This window comes from Nothobranchius furzeri, chromosome 10, assembly GCF_043380555.1.
Source record: "Nothobranchius furzeri strain GRZ-AD chromosome 10, NfurGRZ-RIMD1, whole genome shotgun sequence".
Taxonomy (NCBI): domain Eukaryota; kingdom Metazoa; phylum Chordata; class Actinopteri; order Cyprinodontiformes; family Nothobranchiidae; genus Nothobranchius; species Nothobranchius furzeri.
The window spans coordinates 61,640,716-61,658,546 of NC_091750.1; the positions used below are offsets into that span (position 1 = coordinate 61,640,716).

Consider the following 17,831-nt stretch of genomic DNA (forward strand, 5'->3'; position numbering starts at 1 on the left):
AATAATAAAAACCGAGGAATTGATGTGCTAGAAGAATTAAAAAGAACAAGAGCTTCAGTTTAAAATAAACGTTCAAAAACTATACAAATTGATAGTTTTAGGTGGTTTAATAACATTTAATTTTAAGGTAGCTATAGCTAGCAAGAACAAGTAGCTAGTTAGAAGAAACATGACAACTATGAGCATTAATTTGATAATGAACTTTATTTCACAGAACAAACACGACATAAAATAAAACCTTTGCAAGATTAACATTGTATTGGAGATACTTTTAATGTTTTTATTACATTTTGCATTAAAATATTACTAATACAGGGCTGCCAACTTTTAGTTTCTTCTTAATTTTAATTTCTGTGTGTGTGTGTGACTCCCCGTGTCTCCGCCTTCCCACTCTCCTCTCCGCTTCAATAATGATCACATCAATAGTCCAATCTATTCCTCTTTGTCATGTCTGTGTTCGATCGAGCTACAAAAACAAGTCCCAGGTCGGGTCATGAACACAAATCTAGTCTCAAGTCTTTGTAAGTGTGACTCGAATCCTCGTCTCTGAAAAAAAAATCTCTCTGTGTGTGTGTGTGTGTGTGTGTGTGTGTGTGTGTGTGTGTGTGTGTGTGTGTGTGCGTGCGTGCGTGCGTGCGTGCGTGTTTGGAATCAGGACAGAGGTAAAGAAAGGTGAGATTTAGTTTTCCAGAGGCAAAATGAATGTAATCACAGTTTGCTATGTAAATTCACAATGCTAATTAAATATGGAGCAAAACTGATAAAATGTGGAAAAAACTATTTTCATGTACTTAGATTTTGCATTTATTTTCACTGCAGAACACTTATGTCACATGTCTTGTAGATAAGAAAGCTTATTGCCACAAGAAGGTGTCATCTCCCTCTTTTTGCTCATAAAGGGTAATTTAAAACTGAACTTGTAGCTGTAGCTAGGGGATTATTTACAGTAGCATAGCTCAGATAGATGACCTTTTTTTAATCCTGAGAAATTGGGGTGTGGTGTGAGGGAGAGTGAGGACAGTCAAACATGTGTGTCTCACGATCATTTGGTGAGAGTTGGCAGCCCTATTTTAACATTTATTAATGTTATACTCAGAAGTCTAACTGGAAACAAATCAAAACATTTACATTCTTCCTCAAATCTACTGTTTCCTCTTTTCCTCTTCTTTAGTCTGAGTATCTGTGCTTTTCGGCTGTGAGTGTTGTCCCTCTTTTTTCTCATCCTCTTTGCCTTCTGCTAGCTCTCCATTGGGACTTCCAGCCAGGGTCTTGACTGTCCGCCTGCTAGCCGTCTTCAGAAAGGCTAAGAGGCCCAGGTTGTCAAAATTGTTTGCGGCTACACCAATGTTTCCCACTGACTTGAGACCAGTGTCTGTGGCTTGAGCTGCATCGTCACCATACCTTTCACAAGTAATTTGGTGGAGTTACAGAAAAAAAAGTGGTGTGGGAAAAATAGTTAGAACACAAAATGATTTTAAAAGAACTGTTAAATCTCATTGGATGTCTCTAATTCAATTCTAGATAGAATTTTTATATAAATAGAATGAATGAAAAGAGCATCACCATCCAAAACAAGCTGGTATTTAGCTACGGGTACCACCAACAAACAGCAGAAGCTTATTTTGTTTCCATATGGAAGTTTGTTTACACAGCACCAACAGCTACAGTGATCTGTATGTCCACACAGGTGTCCAGAGAAACATTCAGTTTCTGGTCACACTGAGGCACATAGAGAACAACACACAATCACTGTAGCTTTGCACACAAAGGAAAAGTGAACTAGAAGCACGAAAATACAATTCAGGCTGCATCTTAAGGCATATGTGTGTGTATGATGCAGGTAATTTAGTATAAATAAAGCCTTAAAAAGAAAACCATAAAGACACAAACAAGAGTTTGATTATTTTTTAGCTTTACGCTGGATTTGTGTTATTTTCTAACGTAGTTAGTGACTGTGTGCACAAGACAGGGTTAACAGGATTAAGTGTTAGTTTAAGTTGCCTTTTCTCCCCAGGGAAGTCACATACTGTTGGACATGTTTATTAGATTCTCTAAGCCCCTAAATCTGAAAAGAAACAACAATGACAGCAGGTCAGATCACCAAAATACCAACAACAATAATAATGGGCAAGTAGTCTTTTCAAGAGGAACTTTACTCATATTTTTAATACATTCGCAGTGGTTTCTAGTGGAAATGAATGTCTTGTAAGTCAATCCCTGTTACAGCACGGACAATTCAGCCAGAGAAAGTAGCTTTAGACGACAGGATTTGGAGTCTTACTTCCCAATATTAGGACATCTTGCATTTGACTGGATAACAGCAAAATGACTCGGTCATGGACTCTGTGACATGGATGTTTTATCTCCCCAAACAACACAAGTCTGAAGGAGTTCTGCCATGTTGTGCAGTTGCTAATGCTAATGGTTTGCTTCTATTAGCTGAGATTTTCTCTGCTTTTTCTTGCACGCAAAAACAACAGCCTTTCTTGTCGTGAGTCACGATTGACAAGTTCATGAATGTCAAAGGGAGACTTGTCAGTTTTGGCTTGCTTTTAGCACCTCCTTGTGTCCGTTTGAAGAACCGAAAACAAAACATATCTCCTCTCTGTGCGTTTGTCTTTTTAACATTTTAATCTAACAGCTGAAATGTCTCCCCAGCCTTCCCTAGTGTCTACAGGAGTTATTCATCACTAAATTAAACAAATCAGCTGTGTTCATGATCTCAAACATGCAGGAAATGTGCTGGAAGCAGCCTCCAGTGTAAGGCATATAAACGTTCCAATTTACCAGGTCCAACAGGGACTGGACTGCATACTCTGAAGTTGCAAGTGCTGTATTCTGGCCACATGGGGTGGCAGGGGTCTGAGTGACTTTTTGTCGACCCTGTAAAGGGTGATTTTAACACATACTGGCTCAAGAAAATGATTTAAAAATAGAAAAAGTTGCATAGTATGCCTTTAAACTCCAAGTGACAAATCAATTTAAAAAATAATATGTAAAACTGTTTTTTCAGTGAAGCTCCTCTTTAAAGTGAGACGTTAAATTCAGAAATCGAGAACAGATGAGATATAACATGATACATTCATGGATTAAAAGGATGAATTATCACGTGGGACCAGTGAGGAGAAATAAATGAACTTACTTGTACTTCACTGTTGTGACCGTCTCAGAGGCAACACTTTTGCAAACGTGCTTTGCCCCATCTTCCAGACTCGACCAAACTGTGCATAAACCTAACATTCAAATATATCAGAAATCTATTTTCAATGTCCTCAAAAACTAATTCAAAACAAAGACAACATGCATGTATACTGTTTGTATATGTTAAAGGAACTCTAATGCGTAACTGCAGCTTCAAAAGTAAGCTCGTGCACAAGGCGCGCATGCTGTACGTGCACACTCCTTAACGAAAATAACAGCTGAGACAGTCCTGTGTGTGTGTGTGTGTGTGTGGCCCGGAGGACAGAGGACAGGAGAACACGCAGCTAATTAATTAAATAATTTGGTTCTGTACCTTTCTCTTCAGCACAGCCGACAAAGGTTTAAGATGGGTCAGTCCTCCTGCATGCTCAGATCATTCCCTTCCCTTGCTTGAAAAATTGATCCGAAATGAAAGTTGAACCCACATCTTTTTATCTGAGAATTCAATGCCATTCAGCGAGTCTCAAATAAAAATTTGGGCGTCTTATTACTGTAAAAAATCTATCATTAATGTAAAAAAGAAACTCCAAATAACAAATTATGTTCACACCTGGAGTCAAACCCAGGTATTCTGCATGAGAGTCAGACATCTTACTAGGTGAGCTAAAGCACCAGTGATGTTCAACCTATCTGTAACATTTATATCCTTGATGACAGCTAAAAACACGCCAATCCAAAGAACGGTTTGGAGCGGAAAAGGCTATTTTGTTGCTAATTTGCAGGAAATATCTAGAAGAAAGTTCTACAGAAAGTAGCCAAGGGTCCTCAGAAATGTAGCTAGGTTTGTCACTAGACGATGGGAAAAGCGACAAAGTCGCCGAGTTAGCACTGCCTCTCTCTCTGCTGCTAAAACTACGGATAGCAAATGCTATACGGGCTATGCCTGAGCGTGGACCCACATGAAGCAGCCTGTTCGACCAGAGCAACTTTTTCTGATTTTACAGAAAAACAGGCAATCACAGTAAAAATGCCAGGGCTCATTCTACAGGACCAGGGCATTGCAGGAGAATGTTTTAAGAAGAAATTTATGTTTGTTTATGTTTAGAATAATAATGCATTGAACTTATATAGCGCTTTCTAGACACCCAAAGACGCTTTCACACACTCTCACATTCACACACTGTTAGTGATGGTAAGCTACTTGTAGCCACAGCCGCCCTGGGGAGGTCTGACAGAGGCAAGGCTGCCATTTGGCACCACTAACACAGGCAAGTTGGGTGAAGTGTCTTGCTCAAGGACACAACAGCAGGATACCCTTGGCGAGAGCTGGAATCGAACCCATGATCATGAGGCAACCCACTCTACCACCTGAGCTACTGCTGCCCCTTTTGGATTGAGATATTGTGCTGTATGGGTGGTTTTGCTGGGATGACAAGTAGTTCAGTTTTAGAGAGGTTGAGTTGGAGATGATGGGATTTCATCCATTTTGATATGTCAGAGAGACAGTTTGATATTCGTGCAGAGACAGTATGGTCGTCCGGTGGAAATGACAGATAGACCTGGTTGTTGTCTGCATAGCAGTGGTAGGAGAAGCCATGTGATCAAATGATCTCACCCAGTGAGGTGGTGTATATGGCAAAGAGAAGAGGTCCTAGTACAGAGCCCTGGCGGACTCCTGTGGCAAGATGGTGCACGGTAGAGGATTCTCCAAGCCAAGATACACTGAATGATCGTCCTTTGTTATTTCTATACACGTTTATTATTTCTATACATGTTTATACTGTCAAACTTCCTTAGAGTCCCTTTAAGATTATTATTGAGCTTATTTCATAAAATTCTGTAAATACCTTTTACGCTGCTGGATGCTACCAACTTAGCTGCATCGAAGTTGGAAGCATGGCCATCTTGGCTCTTCTTCATAGATTCTGGGAATAATTTAGGACCGTGTTTCTTCACATGAGGTGCCATCTTGTCTGCTACGTGTCCTGCAATCGTGCTCATGCCATAGACTAAAGACGTACAAAATTACACAACAAAAACAGACTTAATTACATCATTTTTTTAATCAAAGATCAATAATTGATGCACTTTAACAAAGTACTACGAACATTCAACATCCATGGCAGGAGAGTGGTTTATTTCATTTATCAAATTATGTAAAGGTTTAGATGAATTTGGATGTGATGTAGCTATTCCGATTGGGATATACTATAGATGTTCTCACCTAAGAACTGGCTGACTCGTACAGCACCCCCTGTGGCCTGTTTAGCAGCATCCAGACCTTTGGTGACGCGTGGGCTGACCTCAGATGGAGTCTCCTCAGGTGTGATGCGGTCCCGGATCTTCACTGCTCCCTGCTGAATGGCTTTTCCCGTGGCTGTAGCTCCTTTTGTAAATGACTCGCTTAACCGAGTAGCTCCTGCAGAGATCCATTAGTTGTGCTTATTATTGTCTCAAACTAATAATTACACCCATTTGTGCAAATGGTTGTTGCATAAATAAATCTTGCTCATGAGAAAAGTGCTGAACAGCACCACCTAGTGGATGAATCTCATAAATTAACTTGGGCTGTTTAAGCTTGAAAAACTTCATGAACAAATCTTATGGATAGCTCGAGGTGTTTTTGACTAACTCACCCGACAAGATTCCTTGAGCCATCTTCTCACTCCAACCAGGAAAAATGAGCTCTTTTCCCTTCTCCTCCTCTGTTTCACTTTGCTTGTTCGGGGTTCCAAGTGGGACTTTTGTAGTCAAGTTCATGGCAACAACTCCTGTACCATCTTGGCCCTGTCAGAAAATCCACTAAAATTACTTAAGAAATTGTGAGCAGAATAGGAAGATGGTGCTTTAACAGTTTTAATTACAAATAGAAAGAAGGTACTAGAGCTTTATATGGTTTTATTATATAAGAATGACAAGATAAACACGTGACGGAAAGCACACATGGATTTAGGATTCCATAAGGCTCTGCAAAGTGAATATTTGCTCACGTCATTCCACACTTTTTTGTGTCAGGCCACCAGTGTTGTGGTCAGGTCAACATCTCACGAGCCCAAGTCACACTTTAGTCCTTGTGTTCAAGTCTTAGGAGTAGTTCAAGTTGAGACCAAGTCAGATCACATGATTTTAAAGTCCAAGTCCCAAAAAGAATCCTCCAGTCTCTGGCGAGTGGAAGCTGGATTAGTAGCCAAAGGAGACCCACGATGTAAACGTTTGAGAAGCCTTTGGAGAAGCACCCCATCACTCAAATGCATGCGACTTGTACGACGTGGAGAAGTACTTTGTCATCAGTGCAATGTTTGTGAAAATATTAAGCCTTATGATTTACTTTTATCTACTGGACAATAGTGGTGTGCATCTATACCTGCCTCACGATTCCATCCGATTCCGATTATCTGCCTAAAGATTCGATTTGAGTCTGAAATGCATCACGATTCTTCACACAAAAATTTTCATTACTTAATAAAAGCAGTAGAATAGTTTTAAATTTCTTTTTGATTTCGAAATCCCTGAAAAACAGAACAATCATCTATTCACTATAGTGAGAAATAATTTTTAAAGTGTGCTGCCTATAATTACTTAAATAATATAAGAAATAATGTTTTCGGTATAGAGTAGCTTTAAGATAGAATATTACTGAACTTAAAAATAGTAAACAAATACTGTGTTAAGTGATTCTTTCACATCCAGGATCCCAAAACCAAAATTAGCCCAGATATCCAATTTAAATGTAACGGGTACATCTTTGATTACTGGTAATGGTGGCCCTGTATCCCTGTCTGCCTTTTCTGTTTTAAATTGGCGCTAGGGCAACGCAGTGCGCATGTCATTGCAACTCTGCCCCCAGAAGTAATTGTAAAACATCAAAACTTTATTGTCCTCGCATAGACATAGACCAGGGGTCGGCAACCTGTTCCCATCAAAGAGAGCCATTATTACCCGTTTCCCACAGTAAAGAAAACACTGGGAGCCACAGCAGCCGCGGCGTTGTGGGCGGGGCCTACCCTCAGACAGCAAAGAGCTGCTTTAACCAATCACAACAGGTGACAGCAGCCGGTACCGGTCGCTCGTGTATGTCAAAGTTATCTTTCATAAGACGATAATCAATAAAACGATTTATATAAAATGGATCCAGAAGTTGTAGCCCGTCTCTGCCTACAATTTTTTTATATTTTTCACCCTGTTGGTGGTTTTACTGAGCAGGTGCCACTTTTGTCATATGTTTCTTTTTAAAACATGTTTAGACTGTTCAGAATACAAATCCAGGCTCTGTCACGTTTGATTGTTGTAATTAAACTTTGTAGGTGGGGAAGGTCAGAAAAGGATCGGATCATTTTGTTTTTCCTTCATTTACAGTGACGGAGATAACGGTGCAGTGCGCCTGGCTCTGGTGTTAATCAAGTTTAATTATATCTATTTGCAACAATTTTCACCAGAACACAGAACAGTTAAAAGCAGGGCTTGTGTTGACCGGATAGTTCCCGTATGACTATTTATTTTGACGGAGAAAGAATAGAAAGAATTACCCCGACGCATGCAGACGAACTGACATTTTATTCGTTACGCACACCGCAGATGTAGCTAAATCACTCAAGAAAAGATTCCCATCTGAACATCTGAGCTGGACACTGCTCAGCGCAGCTCGCTGTCAGCGTGTACTACATAAGGTACGCAGCGAGCTGAAGATGTGGAGAGGGGCTTGGAGCACGTCGCAGAACCAGAGCGCATGCAGGAAGATTCCTCCGACTGAAGTGAAACTTGTCACTTAGAATATGTTCCCCGATTATGAAACTTTGGCTGAATAGCGCTTGTTCCTGTCTCCAATGTGGCGACACATCCAGGAGCCTGTCTGAGGAGAATCCCAGAATCTCACGTCCTCTTCAGCTTAGAAAGCGCCTATGATTACGCACAAGCGTGACGCGTCAACCCGGTCTCACAGTAAGACCGGGTTGGAACTGTTCAGGTTTACGCAGATAATCTTTACATTTAGAATTGACATACAGATGTAAAATTAATGCAGTAAAATATAAAGCATTTTATTTAAATATCCATTCACTATTTTACAAGCACAGAGAGCCGCATCAGATGGATGGAAGAGCCGCATGCGGCTCCAGTACCACGGGTTGCCGACCCCCGACATAGACATAGGGAGAAAATCTCATTATGTCACGTTGCTGCATCGATGCAGAATCATGCACGGCTGAATCGCGATGCAACTTAGAATCGATCATTTTTTCCCACCTCTACTGGACAAACTGATTGAATAAACACAGTGGCAGACATTACGGAGGCGACGTACCTAGCTCCAGATGTACATTTGTGAATTCTGCAAGTACATCACCACTTCATCAAAGCTAGCAGACGTTTTTTCTGTGATGACACCGAACCCTCACCGTGGGTCTTTGGGGGCTTAAATCACACGGAATCTTCTGATGGAGATGTGACGTTCCACTAAACCTTCTCCTTAGTTTGTCTAGCTTTGCTATGGTAGCTTCTACTCATCTTACCCATCCAAGTCCAACTTGTGTAACGTTTGCACCCAGAAAAGTGAGTGTTTTAGCTTAGTGATGGCGTGGGGGCATCAAGGTTTTCTCCTGCATATTTTACACCTGGTGCTGCTTTTAAAGAGGGACGTAGTCACCGTTTACAATCTGTGAGCCAGCGAGGTTGTCAAGTTTGCGCCGAGACAATTCAACAGCACCAGCATTTATAATTCAACACTGGCCAGCAAAAAGCTCCAGAGTTGTTTCAAGAACCGAAGCCAGTAAACAGGAGCGACCCAGAAGATATTTCTCGTACCCCTAAGCCACGGCATCCTTTTGTTTTACTCTAATATTGGGTAAAGAAGGCTAGAAGCTAACATTGAGCTAACAAGACTAAAAGTAAATTAGTTGGCTTTTTAAATATCTCACAATACTTTTTCAATTACCAGTAATTCGATATTACAGTTAAACGTATGTGTGAAGTGAGTAATGAGTCATGACATTTTATTTCCTTTAATGAGTATTTCAGAACTATAACAGCAAGACGGCAAACAATAACATTTCCTCTACTTCTTACCGCAATAAGTGTAGTAAGTGCTCCCTACCGTAAAACACCCAAGAGTGGCAACACCAGATATAACAATGCATTCATCTACTAATCAAATGAATGTGTAAGAATCATCTTTGTTTGTCATCAACAATCTTCTGGTGCTGATCTATAACTGGCAACAGCCATGAAACTCAGAACGGTAGTGAGACAGATGACATTTTGGTTATAAAAATTGGCTGCAGTAACCAAATTTGACCACAGGATGTCATTCTTGCTTCATTCTTACATGTTGCACCTTTAAATGTAAAGTCCTTTACATGTAAAGGACTTTACATTCTAGGGCTCGAGTAACCCACCTCTACAGCTCTTAAGGTGGTTCATTCTTATTCTCTTAGTAAAGACTGACCTGGATTCTGAAATCAGAGAGCTGCGACAGGAGATCCTGAAACATGTCGCAGTCTGCAGCAGGCAGTTCAGAGGACAGCACCAAACCCACGTAGGCCCCGGGCGTCTCTGACATGCAGTCAGGGAACATGAAGATCCCAGAGTTAGCCAGCAGCACCGGAGTGTCTGCTGTCAGTGGATACATCCGTTCACACACCTGAACAAACACAATGAACCAACACAAAGTTAAATCAGATGGGTTGTCCAGATCAAACTAAAGAATGAATGACTTTTAATTTTTTCTGTCAAATTTTAAAAAATGCAACTAGATCCATGATCTTGGTGTGGTTTTAAAGTCCCTTTAAGCTTGTTTAAATAATTCATATTGACATGCAAGGCTTGGAAAATTTTTGCAGCAGTGCTATTGGGATGTTGACCCCTGTGAGGATGCAGGAACCCGACTGGCAGAACAACAGAAGTGCAGAGTCATCTGTTAATGGAACCATTGTCTTATTGGAAAACAAAGCAGCACCAGATCACCAGACTGGACCGGCAGCATTTTTTTCTTTCCTTCCATTCTGGTTGACAGGCCTCCTGATCTGATACTCTACAAATAAATTGATAATGGGGTTTCGATTTATTCGATTTATTCCTAAGTGTAGCAGCAACACATACCTTCGTCATTAGGGTATTTTTTAAATGAGCTGGTCAATCTTCTCCATATAATCAGTCATTGTGAGAAAAACACTCAGGATGACATTGTCACACCTACTTACCTCTAACTCACTCACAAAAATAAATGTCCCTAGCATGTGATACTTACATGTAAAAATGTGGAGGGTTTTCCAGTGCCGGGTTCATTCGTGATGATACGGAGATAGCCTGGATGGGATAGAGAGCTGACCTGTCCGTTTGGTTCCACAAAGAACATCTGCACCCCAGAGGGGAAAGAAAGCAGCTCCTGTCCATCCCTCGCCACTCTTCTGGAGCGTCCTGACCAGACGCCGCCTCCAGCCAGGCTGCGGTGACCCTCTGTGGGCTTTGGTGTGTACGCTGGAGGCAGGTCTCCTGGATTATCCATGGTGACTGTGTTCAGAGCAGCTGCTGGGAGTCTGTGTGTGTTTGGGACAGCAGGGGGTGCAGGACTGATAGGGGCTGGTGATGTAGCTGGTAAGGTGGGGTACAGATGGTGGAGAGGGCTGTTGGAGGACTGAGAGAGTATAGCCAAGTTTGGATACAGTTCAGAAGAAAGATCAATTAAAGGTAACTCGTTGTCGTTTTCTGGTGACCTTTCCAGATCAGAGAGGTGATTGTTGATAGTTTTCATCATGTTCATCATCTTCTGCTGAAGCTGCCGGGCTTTGTCCCAGTTCTCTCCCTGGTTCCTCTCTGCACCAGTAGGAACCTCCAGGCCCTGAGTAAGATGCCTACGACCGTTCCTGTAATATCCCTGGGCCTCCTGTTTCTGGTTGGCCTCTTCAGCTGCCAGTCCCCGATTCAGGTACTGAAGGGCCATCCTATACTGGTCCGTGATGAGCAACAACTCAGCAGGTTCAGCCATACTGAGGAGCCCCAAAAATAAAGCAATGTCATATTCATGCGCTATTTCTACAAAATGATCCTAAGTAAAACCAATAAGCACAAACTAAAAGATAACACAGCTTGTAATAGGAATAATTTGAGGTTGTGACATAAAAATAACTAAAAACGAGAAAGACAAGGTAGGTGCGCATCTTACCTGTTAACAAACCAAAAGGAAATATGGTTTGAGGCGTAGAAAGTAACTTAAAAGCTCACATGAGAACCTCTGACTGCATCTAAAGAAAATACACGTGAATAGGTTCTCAGGCATGTGCTTGTTGCTGCGGCTGCAACACACAACGAGTAAAAGCAAGTTTTTCCAGAACAGCAGGACTGGTGTGGAATTCTTTCATTCTATTTATAGTTTCATTTTACAGGTGATTCCACAGCTACTTCCGGTTACCGTCGCTGCACAACGCTCGGAAAATGTAACGGTAAATCTTCTATTTGGTGACTTTTTTTTTTTTTTTGCGTTTTTCATATTTATCTGTCCACGTAATCGTGTAAAATAACCAAACAGATCTACCGGTATTTCTGTTTATTTCGACGAACAAGCGTCTTTAAAACCGGAAAAACACTACAGCTTCAATTTTCAAAATAAAAGCTTACAAACTACAAACAAAGCGAGAAACGTGTTTGACAAATAAACTATTTGTAGAGGTCTTCATTTCATCAATTAAAGACTTCTACACTATTGTTAATGTGATTTAATGAGACAAGTCAACTCGCCACATTACGTGTTTGAAAGGTTTCGTTAATTAAAAGATTATTTGCTTATAAAGTAAACAACACTTCATAAAATAAATACATTAAAACATTTCTGAAAATAGTAATAGTTAAATAAACATTGTCAAATCCTTTTTAAAAACTTTATTATTCAATTTTTAAATAATTACAGTCTTTAAATATAAGCAGCACAAACGTTTTATGACCTCATAAAGCATAAGTGTACAAACAGCTCAACAGTGAATTAGATCAATTGAGATGACTGTTACATGTGTTGTTAAACAATCATTAAGAACATAAATAGTGATTTTTTTAGTTGGCCAGGCAATACATACTTGTTTTCCCCAGTATATTCAAGAAATTCTGCTAGTGAAGAAACATTTCAGACGTGCTTTCACCACAGGAACATGAGAAATGACTTGCTCATCCAGACATATAAAGCCTTGCATCTTGTGAAATTTCTTCTTAATTCCCTCATGTCAAAAATATTCGGTCTATAATATTTTTCATCTTCATGGTTTACAAAAATGTTTATGTTCTGAACGTCCCTTATATGTGTGCGTGGGAAGTTTCAGTACTCAGATTAAAAACTATTTAAATCATGATGTGGTAAATCCTGCTTTAAATTAAAATACCATTCAGTGAAGCAGAAAGAAAAAAAGTAAAGTAGAAGACCTTTTTATTGTTTGTTTTTTCCTCCAGGAAGGACCTAGTAGCTGAACTTTGCTGGGATTGGGGAAAAAAAACTGATCAAAAAAGACAAAGCAAATCTTTGAAAATATCCTTATGGGATGTTTAAATCTTAAACTGTGTCTCAACTGTAATGACTACAATACTAATTTAAATGTATTTTTTTAAATGATAAAGGAAACAAAATCCAGCGTAAGAGTGACTCCTAGTGAGATGCTGACGGCAGGATGTGCTGGGTTGTCTTGCTATGAGTGTGCCGTAACTATGGTCTGATAGGAGGCTTAGAAAGGTGGACCAGGGATTCACACAAGATGCAAACCAGACGGTGGAGTAATCCCTGCAACGCTGGAATACCTGAACAGGAGAGACAAAGGACACACCCCTTTATACACGTAAACACTAAATACCAAATGCATTAAAAGTAGCAACATCCTTATAAAACCCTACGTGTTTTGATATAAAATTGTGTCAGTGTGTGCAAAACACACATCAGGAGTGTGTTTGAGGTTTTGTACCTTCCTCTGATGGCCTGTTGTGGACGGCTCTCAGCACTGACGTAAAGTTTGTGAAGATTAGTCAGGCAGGGCCGAATTTCAGTCAAGGTGTAGCCAGTAAAGGAAACTAAAGAATCAGGCTGAAACATTCAAAATGACAGGAGATTTTAAAATGTAACTGATCATGCTTATTTAAAGGTGCATACAGTAAATGGCCTGTATTTGTATAGCACCTTCTTAGGGTTCTACAACCCCCCAAGGTGCTTCACAATACATTCAGTCATCCACCCATTTACACACATTCACACACTGGTGGGGATGAGCTATTATTTAGCCACAGATGCCCTGGGGCGCACTGACAGAGGAGAGGTCTGCCACACACTGGTGCCACTGGTCCCTCCGACCATCACCAGCAGGTGGCGGTCTTGCCCAGCGACACAACAGCATTAATTTCTGTGGGCTGACCTCAGATGGAGTCTCCTCCTGATTTTGCTAGCTGCAAATCAGAACCAGATTCTAGAAGACCAGTCATGCAGAGTAAGTAGATAAGTAGATAAACATGTTTACTGTAATATTTAGTTGTTCAAGATTGAAAAAGTAGCTTAAGATATTTTTGTTTTTTAGAGACTATGTTTTGCTAATTCACTAATAGCATTATTAGCTCAATTAGCTCAATGCTGTGTTTTAAAGTAACACTATATAGCAAATTGCTAAAACCAGAGTGAACATCGGCATGGCCTACACTAGTTTGAGGAAGCTAAAGGAGGCTACAAAATCATGGACTGATGGTGATGGTGAGCTTTTTGTTGCGCTAGCTACAGTAGACTGCTACAGGGTTGTTTACAACTGTTGTAATTCCACTTTCAGCTATTAGGGTGGAGGAGCAGGAAACTGTTCAGTGTTACTTTAAGGGTACAAGAAATAACTTCTGGGCAGCTCCTTTTACTAGCTAACATTCTTTCCACAACTCTGCTGCTCTTTGCCGGTTGGTGTCGGACTATGAATGCCGGCGTAGCAGCATTTGTTAGCACAGATTTGACAAGCCCACAGGTTAAAATATAAAATGCCTTTCTCGTCTCGTCTTCTTCTGCCTATCGGGGTCCGGGCCGCAAAGGCAGCAACCCAAATAGGGAGTTCCAGACTGTCCTCTCCCCAGCCACCTCCACCAGCTCCTCCGGTAGGACCCCAAGGCGTTCCTGGGCCAGTTCGGAGATGTACTTTCTCCCACGTGTCCTGGGTCGACCACGGGGCCTCCTGCCGGTAGGACATGCACGAAACACCTCCCTGGGGAGGCATCCAGGAGGCATCCTGACCAGATGCCTAAACCACCTCAACTCACTCCTCTCGATATGCAGGAGCAGTGGCTCAACTCCGAGTCTCTTCTGAATGTCCAAGCTCCTCACCCTATCCCTAAGGCTGAGCCCAGCCACCCCGCGGAGAAAACTCATTTTGGCCGCTTGTATCCGCAATCTCGTTCTTTCGGTCATTATCCAAAGCTCATGACCATAGGTGAGGACTAGGCTGTAGATCGAGTGGTAAATCGAGAGTCTTGCTTTCTGGCTCAGCTTCTTCGTCAACACAACAGACCGGTTCAGCGCCCGCATCACTGCAGACGCTGCCCCAATCCACCTGTCGATCTCCCGCTCCCCCTTCCCTCACTCGTGAATAAGACCCCGAGATACCTGAACTCCTCCACCTGAGGCAGGACCTCTCTCTCCCCTCCCTTCTAACATAATTGAGACATTACACTTTTGTTGTGATTACTTCACTGTACTTACTTCTTGCATCTTTAAAAGAAACTCAACATCAAAATCTGGACAAACTCACCCAGAGAGATTTGTTTATGGTGTAAGCGGCTAAGCAGTAAGTTCCAGCCGCCAATAAAGAAGGGAGAAACTGCAGGAACGGATCAGTTTCCAGCAGGCTTAACTCAGCTATGTACTAGGAGCAGAAAAAATACATAAAGTGACCGAGGAAAGAAGAAGTTTTTTTCTGTAGAAGTGTGTGATGAACTACCAGGGCGAGGTTCTCTGTCTTTGAACAGACGGGTTGGATGGACATGAACATGCAAAGGAACTGGTTGGTTGTTGGTGCTGCCATCCTGAAGGCCAGCACCCTGAGAAATGCATTCTCCATCCAAGTCAGATTTTTCCTACTGTAGATGCTGTCTGTGATGTACACAAATTCATTCAGCTCAGGAGGGAAGATCTCTTCATACTTCCTACAAAACAAATGGTGGTTTTGTTTTCAAACTGGACAGCAGCAGCATGGAAGAGGCAGCGTGCAGACACTGTTTTCCCTTACGCAGCAATCAGTAGAGCTGCCGTGCCGACCAACTGCAGCTTGCTCCGCTTGATGAACGCCGTGTGGGACAGGAAACGGTCCAAGTAGTTGATGGCGAGGTGCAGAGTTTCGGAACAGAGTTTGTATTCCTGGACAACTTCAGCGAGCCAGTCTACCAGGATGACCCTCATGCCGCTGGAGATCTCTGGATGTCTCTCTAAGTAGTTTGGCTTTGCTCTTAACATTTTCTGGATTTCAAGCCAAAATCACAAGAGTGAGCAGAAACTCCTAGTCTGACTATTTGATGAAAAAAAAAAGACTCCTCACCTCACTCTCTCTTAGGTTACGGTGAATATCATGCGCATAATCAGAAAAAAGCTTCTCTCTAGACACCAAAGAATCATCTGCTTCGTGCATCAAGTCCTCCTGGCATGAACCTGTCAGATTAAAGTTAAAGCGCATTAAGGACATATTTTATTACAAAGTAAAAATGACTTAAGCGTGTTTCTGTGTTAAGATCAAACCAACTTGAACTTATTTCCATCAGGAGACTCTGCAGGGGGTTGGCCTCAGCACCAAGCTCATCTGACACCACCTCCTGTCCAGAAGCTGCAAGAACAACTTCACAAGCCTCTTCCACGTACACGTCACAGCTGGAGCTGGACGGCCAGCCAAAAACGCTGAGCTGGGAGCTGTCTGAAACCGAACTGTGTCTGGAAAACTGGCTTCCCTGAGGCGGAGTGGGCAGCCTTGTTAATAACCAGTGAAAACAGTGAAAGGATGTTTGAAATTTAATAAATGTCAAAGCCTACCTGGCTGAAGGATAGACCATACTGCTCATTCTCTGACAAAACACCGAGCGCTGTCCGCTGTTTGGTCCTTTGGGGTTGAAAGGCCTCAGCTTTGGTGGAAGGTGGGATATTTTCTTTGTTTAAAGAATTACCAGAACGGATGTTTGAGCTGGAATTCATCTTTAAATCAGTGGATGTGGGAGAAAAGAAAAAAAAAACACCAAACTCTTTAAAAAGCATTCCACCTCACTCATCAATCCTGCAGAAAAACCATTAATGAACATATAATTTATTCTGGAATGTGACTTCTTAACCGAATAGGACTATATATGTGTGTGTGTGTATATATATATGTGTGTGTGTGTGTGTGTGTGTGTGTGTATGTTTATGTATTTAGCAGACGCTTTTGTCCAAAGTGACTTACAAGTGATAATCGGCATGTTACCCTTGAGGCTAACAACAACAACAACAACAACTTGGCATCAATCATGGAGAGGAGAGAACAAAGGAGTGGACAGTAGAGAGGGGGGATGGGTGTAGGGAGGGTGCTACTTAAGAAGATGCTCTCTGAAGAGCAGGGTCTTCAGGAGTTTCTTGAAAATTGAAAAGGAAGCCGCAGTTCAGGTAGTGCTTGGAAGGTCATTCCACATTTGTGGAACGATGCTTGAGAAGAGTCTGGATTGTCCTGAGCGTGGTGTAGGCACTGCTAGCCGACGATCCTGTGATGACCGGAGCGGCCGGGCCGAGACGTAAGCCTTTGCAAGAGGATTCAGGTAGATGGGAGCTGTACCATCTCGGACTTTGTATGCTAATGTTTGCTATTTGAATTTGATGCGTGTTGCTAGTGTTAGCCAGTGGAGCTCAATGAACAGAGGGGTGACGTGTGCTCTTTTTGGCTGGTTGAAGACCAGACGTGCCGCTGCGTTCTGGACCATTTGAAGAGGTCTCACAGTATAGCCTGGAAGACCAGTTAGAAGGGCATTGCAGTAATCGAGGCGGGAGATGACAGCAGATTGCACCAGGAGCTGGGTGGCATGTTGTGTTAGGTATGATCTGATCTTTCGTATGTTATACAGCGCAAAGCGGCATGAACGAGCAACAGAAGTAACATGATCTTTAAAGCTCAGGTGTTCATCAATCACATCACCCAGATTTCGAACTGCCTTTGAAGGAGCCAGAGATAGGAAGTCATTCTGGATTGAGATATTGTGCTGTATGGATGGTTTTGGTGGGATGACAAGTAGTTCAGTTTTAGAGAGGTTGAGTTGGAGATGGCGGGATTTCATCCATTTTGATATGTCAGAGAGACAGTTTGATATTCATGCAGACAGTGTGGTCATCCGGTGGAAATGACAGATAGACCTGGGTGTTGTCTGCATAGCAGTGGTAGGAGAAGCCATGTGATCGAATGATCTCACCCAGTGAGGTGGTGTATATGGCAAAGAGAAGAGGTCCTAGTACAGAGCCCTGGGGGACTCCTGTGGCAAGATGGTGCACGGTAGAGGATTGTCCAAACCAAGATACACTTAATGATCGTCCTGTGAGGTATGATTCAAACCAGGTCTGTGCTTTCTCTGTGATGCCCATGCTAGAGAGTGTGGACAAAAGGAAGCCATGGTTGACAGTGTCAAATGCAGCCGATAAGTCGAGCAGGATAAGCACTGAGGATTTGCCTGTTGCTCTAGCTTCTTTTAAGGATTCAGTCACT

General features: G+C 41.9%; 3 protein-coding genes across 4 annotated transcripts in view; 1 reads left to right on the forward strand and 2 right to left on the reverse strand.

The window, feature by feature from the left end:
• Positions 1–185: 185 nt before the first annotated feature.
• Positions 186–11,621, reverse strand: sparta (spartin a). Of its 2 annotated transcripts, none has more exons than XM_015961571.3 (8): positions 11,297–11,621; positions 10,382–11,120; positions 9,581–9,775; positions 5,778–5,928; positions 5,366–5,560; positions 4,989–5,150; positions 3,143–3,233; positions 186–1,401 (listed from the first exon to the last, which is right to left on the reverse strand). In XM_015961571.3, exons 2-8 carry the CDS (start codon positions 11,117–11,119, stop codon positions 1,143–1,145), a joined length of 1,791 nt encoding a protein of 596 aa, XP_015817057.3. In that variant the 5' UTR covers position 11,120; positions 11,297–11,621; the 3' UTR covers positions 186–1,142. The 2 variants fall into 2 exon arrangements, with proteins under 2 accessions (XP_015817057.3, XP_015817058.3); XM_015961572.3 differs by having other exon boundaries at positions 1,172–2,065; positions 11,297–11,620.
• A 373-nt stretch (positions 11,622–11,994) lies between these two features.
• Positions 11,995–17,831, reverse strand: part of LOC107386911 (cyclin-A1) — an 8,024-nt gene continuing 2,187 nt past the window's right edge. Inside the window, exons 2-9 of the mRNA XM_015961575.3 lie at positions 16,145–16,303; positions 15,861–16,062; positions 15,660–15,769; positions 15,354–15,580; positions 15,066–15,270; positions 14,877–14,990; positions 13,071–13,189; positions 11,995–12,909 (exon numbers count right to left, since the gene is read on the reverse strand). Of these exons, the coding sequence (XP_015817061.1) occupies positions 12,858–12,909; positions 13,071–13,189; positions 14,877–14,990; positions 15,066–15,270; positions 15,354–15,580; positions 15,660–15,769; positions 15,861–16,062; positions 16,145–16,303 (1,188 nt within the window). The 3' untranslated portion in view covers positions 11,995–12,857. The remainder of the gene's footprint in view (positions 12,910–13,070; positions 13,190–14,876; positions 14,991–15,065; positions 15,271–15,353; positions 15,581–15,659; positions 15,770–15,860; positions 16,063–16,144; positions 16,304–17,831) is intronic.
• LOC107386912 (serine-rich and transmembrane domain-containing protein 1) overlaps positions 16,155–17,831 on the forward strand; it is a 29,133-nt gene continuing 27,456 nt past the window's right edge. The window contains exon 1 of the mRNA XM_054730800.2: positions 16,155–16,245. The gene's annotated coding sequence lies outside the window, so the exon portion shown is untranslated. The remainder of the gene's footprint in view (positions 16,246–17,831) is intronic.

Bases quoted from the DNA above. Each gene is read 5' to 3' on its own strand.
- sparta (XM_015961571.3), bottom strand. From the start codon at position 11,119: ATGGCTGAACCTGCTGAGTTGTTGCTCATCACGGACCAGTATAGGATG. The intron at 5,929-9,580 runs GTCAGTCTTTAC...ATTTTCTGACAG, and splicing joins TCTCTGATTTCAGAATCCAG to GGCCAAGATGGTACAGGAGT. The intron at 1,402-3,142 runs GTAAGTTCATTT...TACTTGTGAAAG, and splicing joins GTCACAACAGTGAAGTACAA to GTATGGTGACGATGCAGCTC.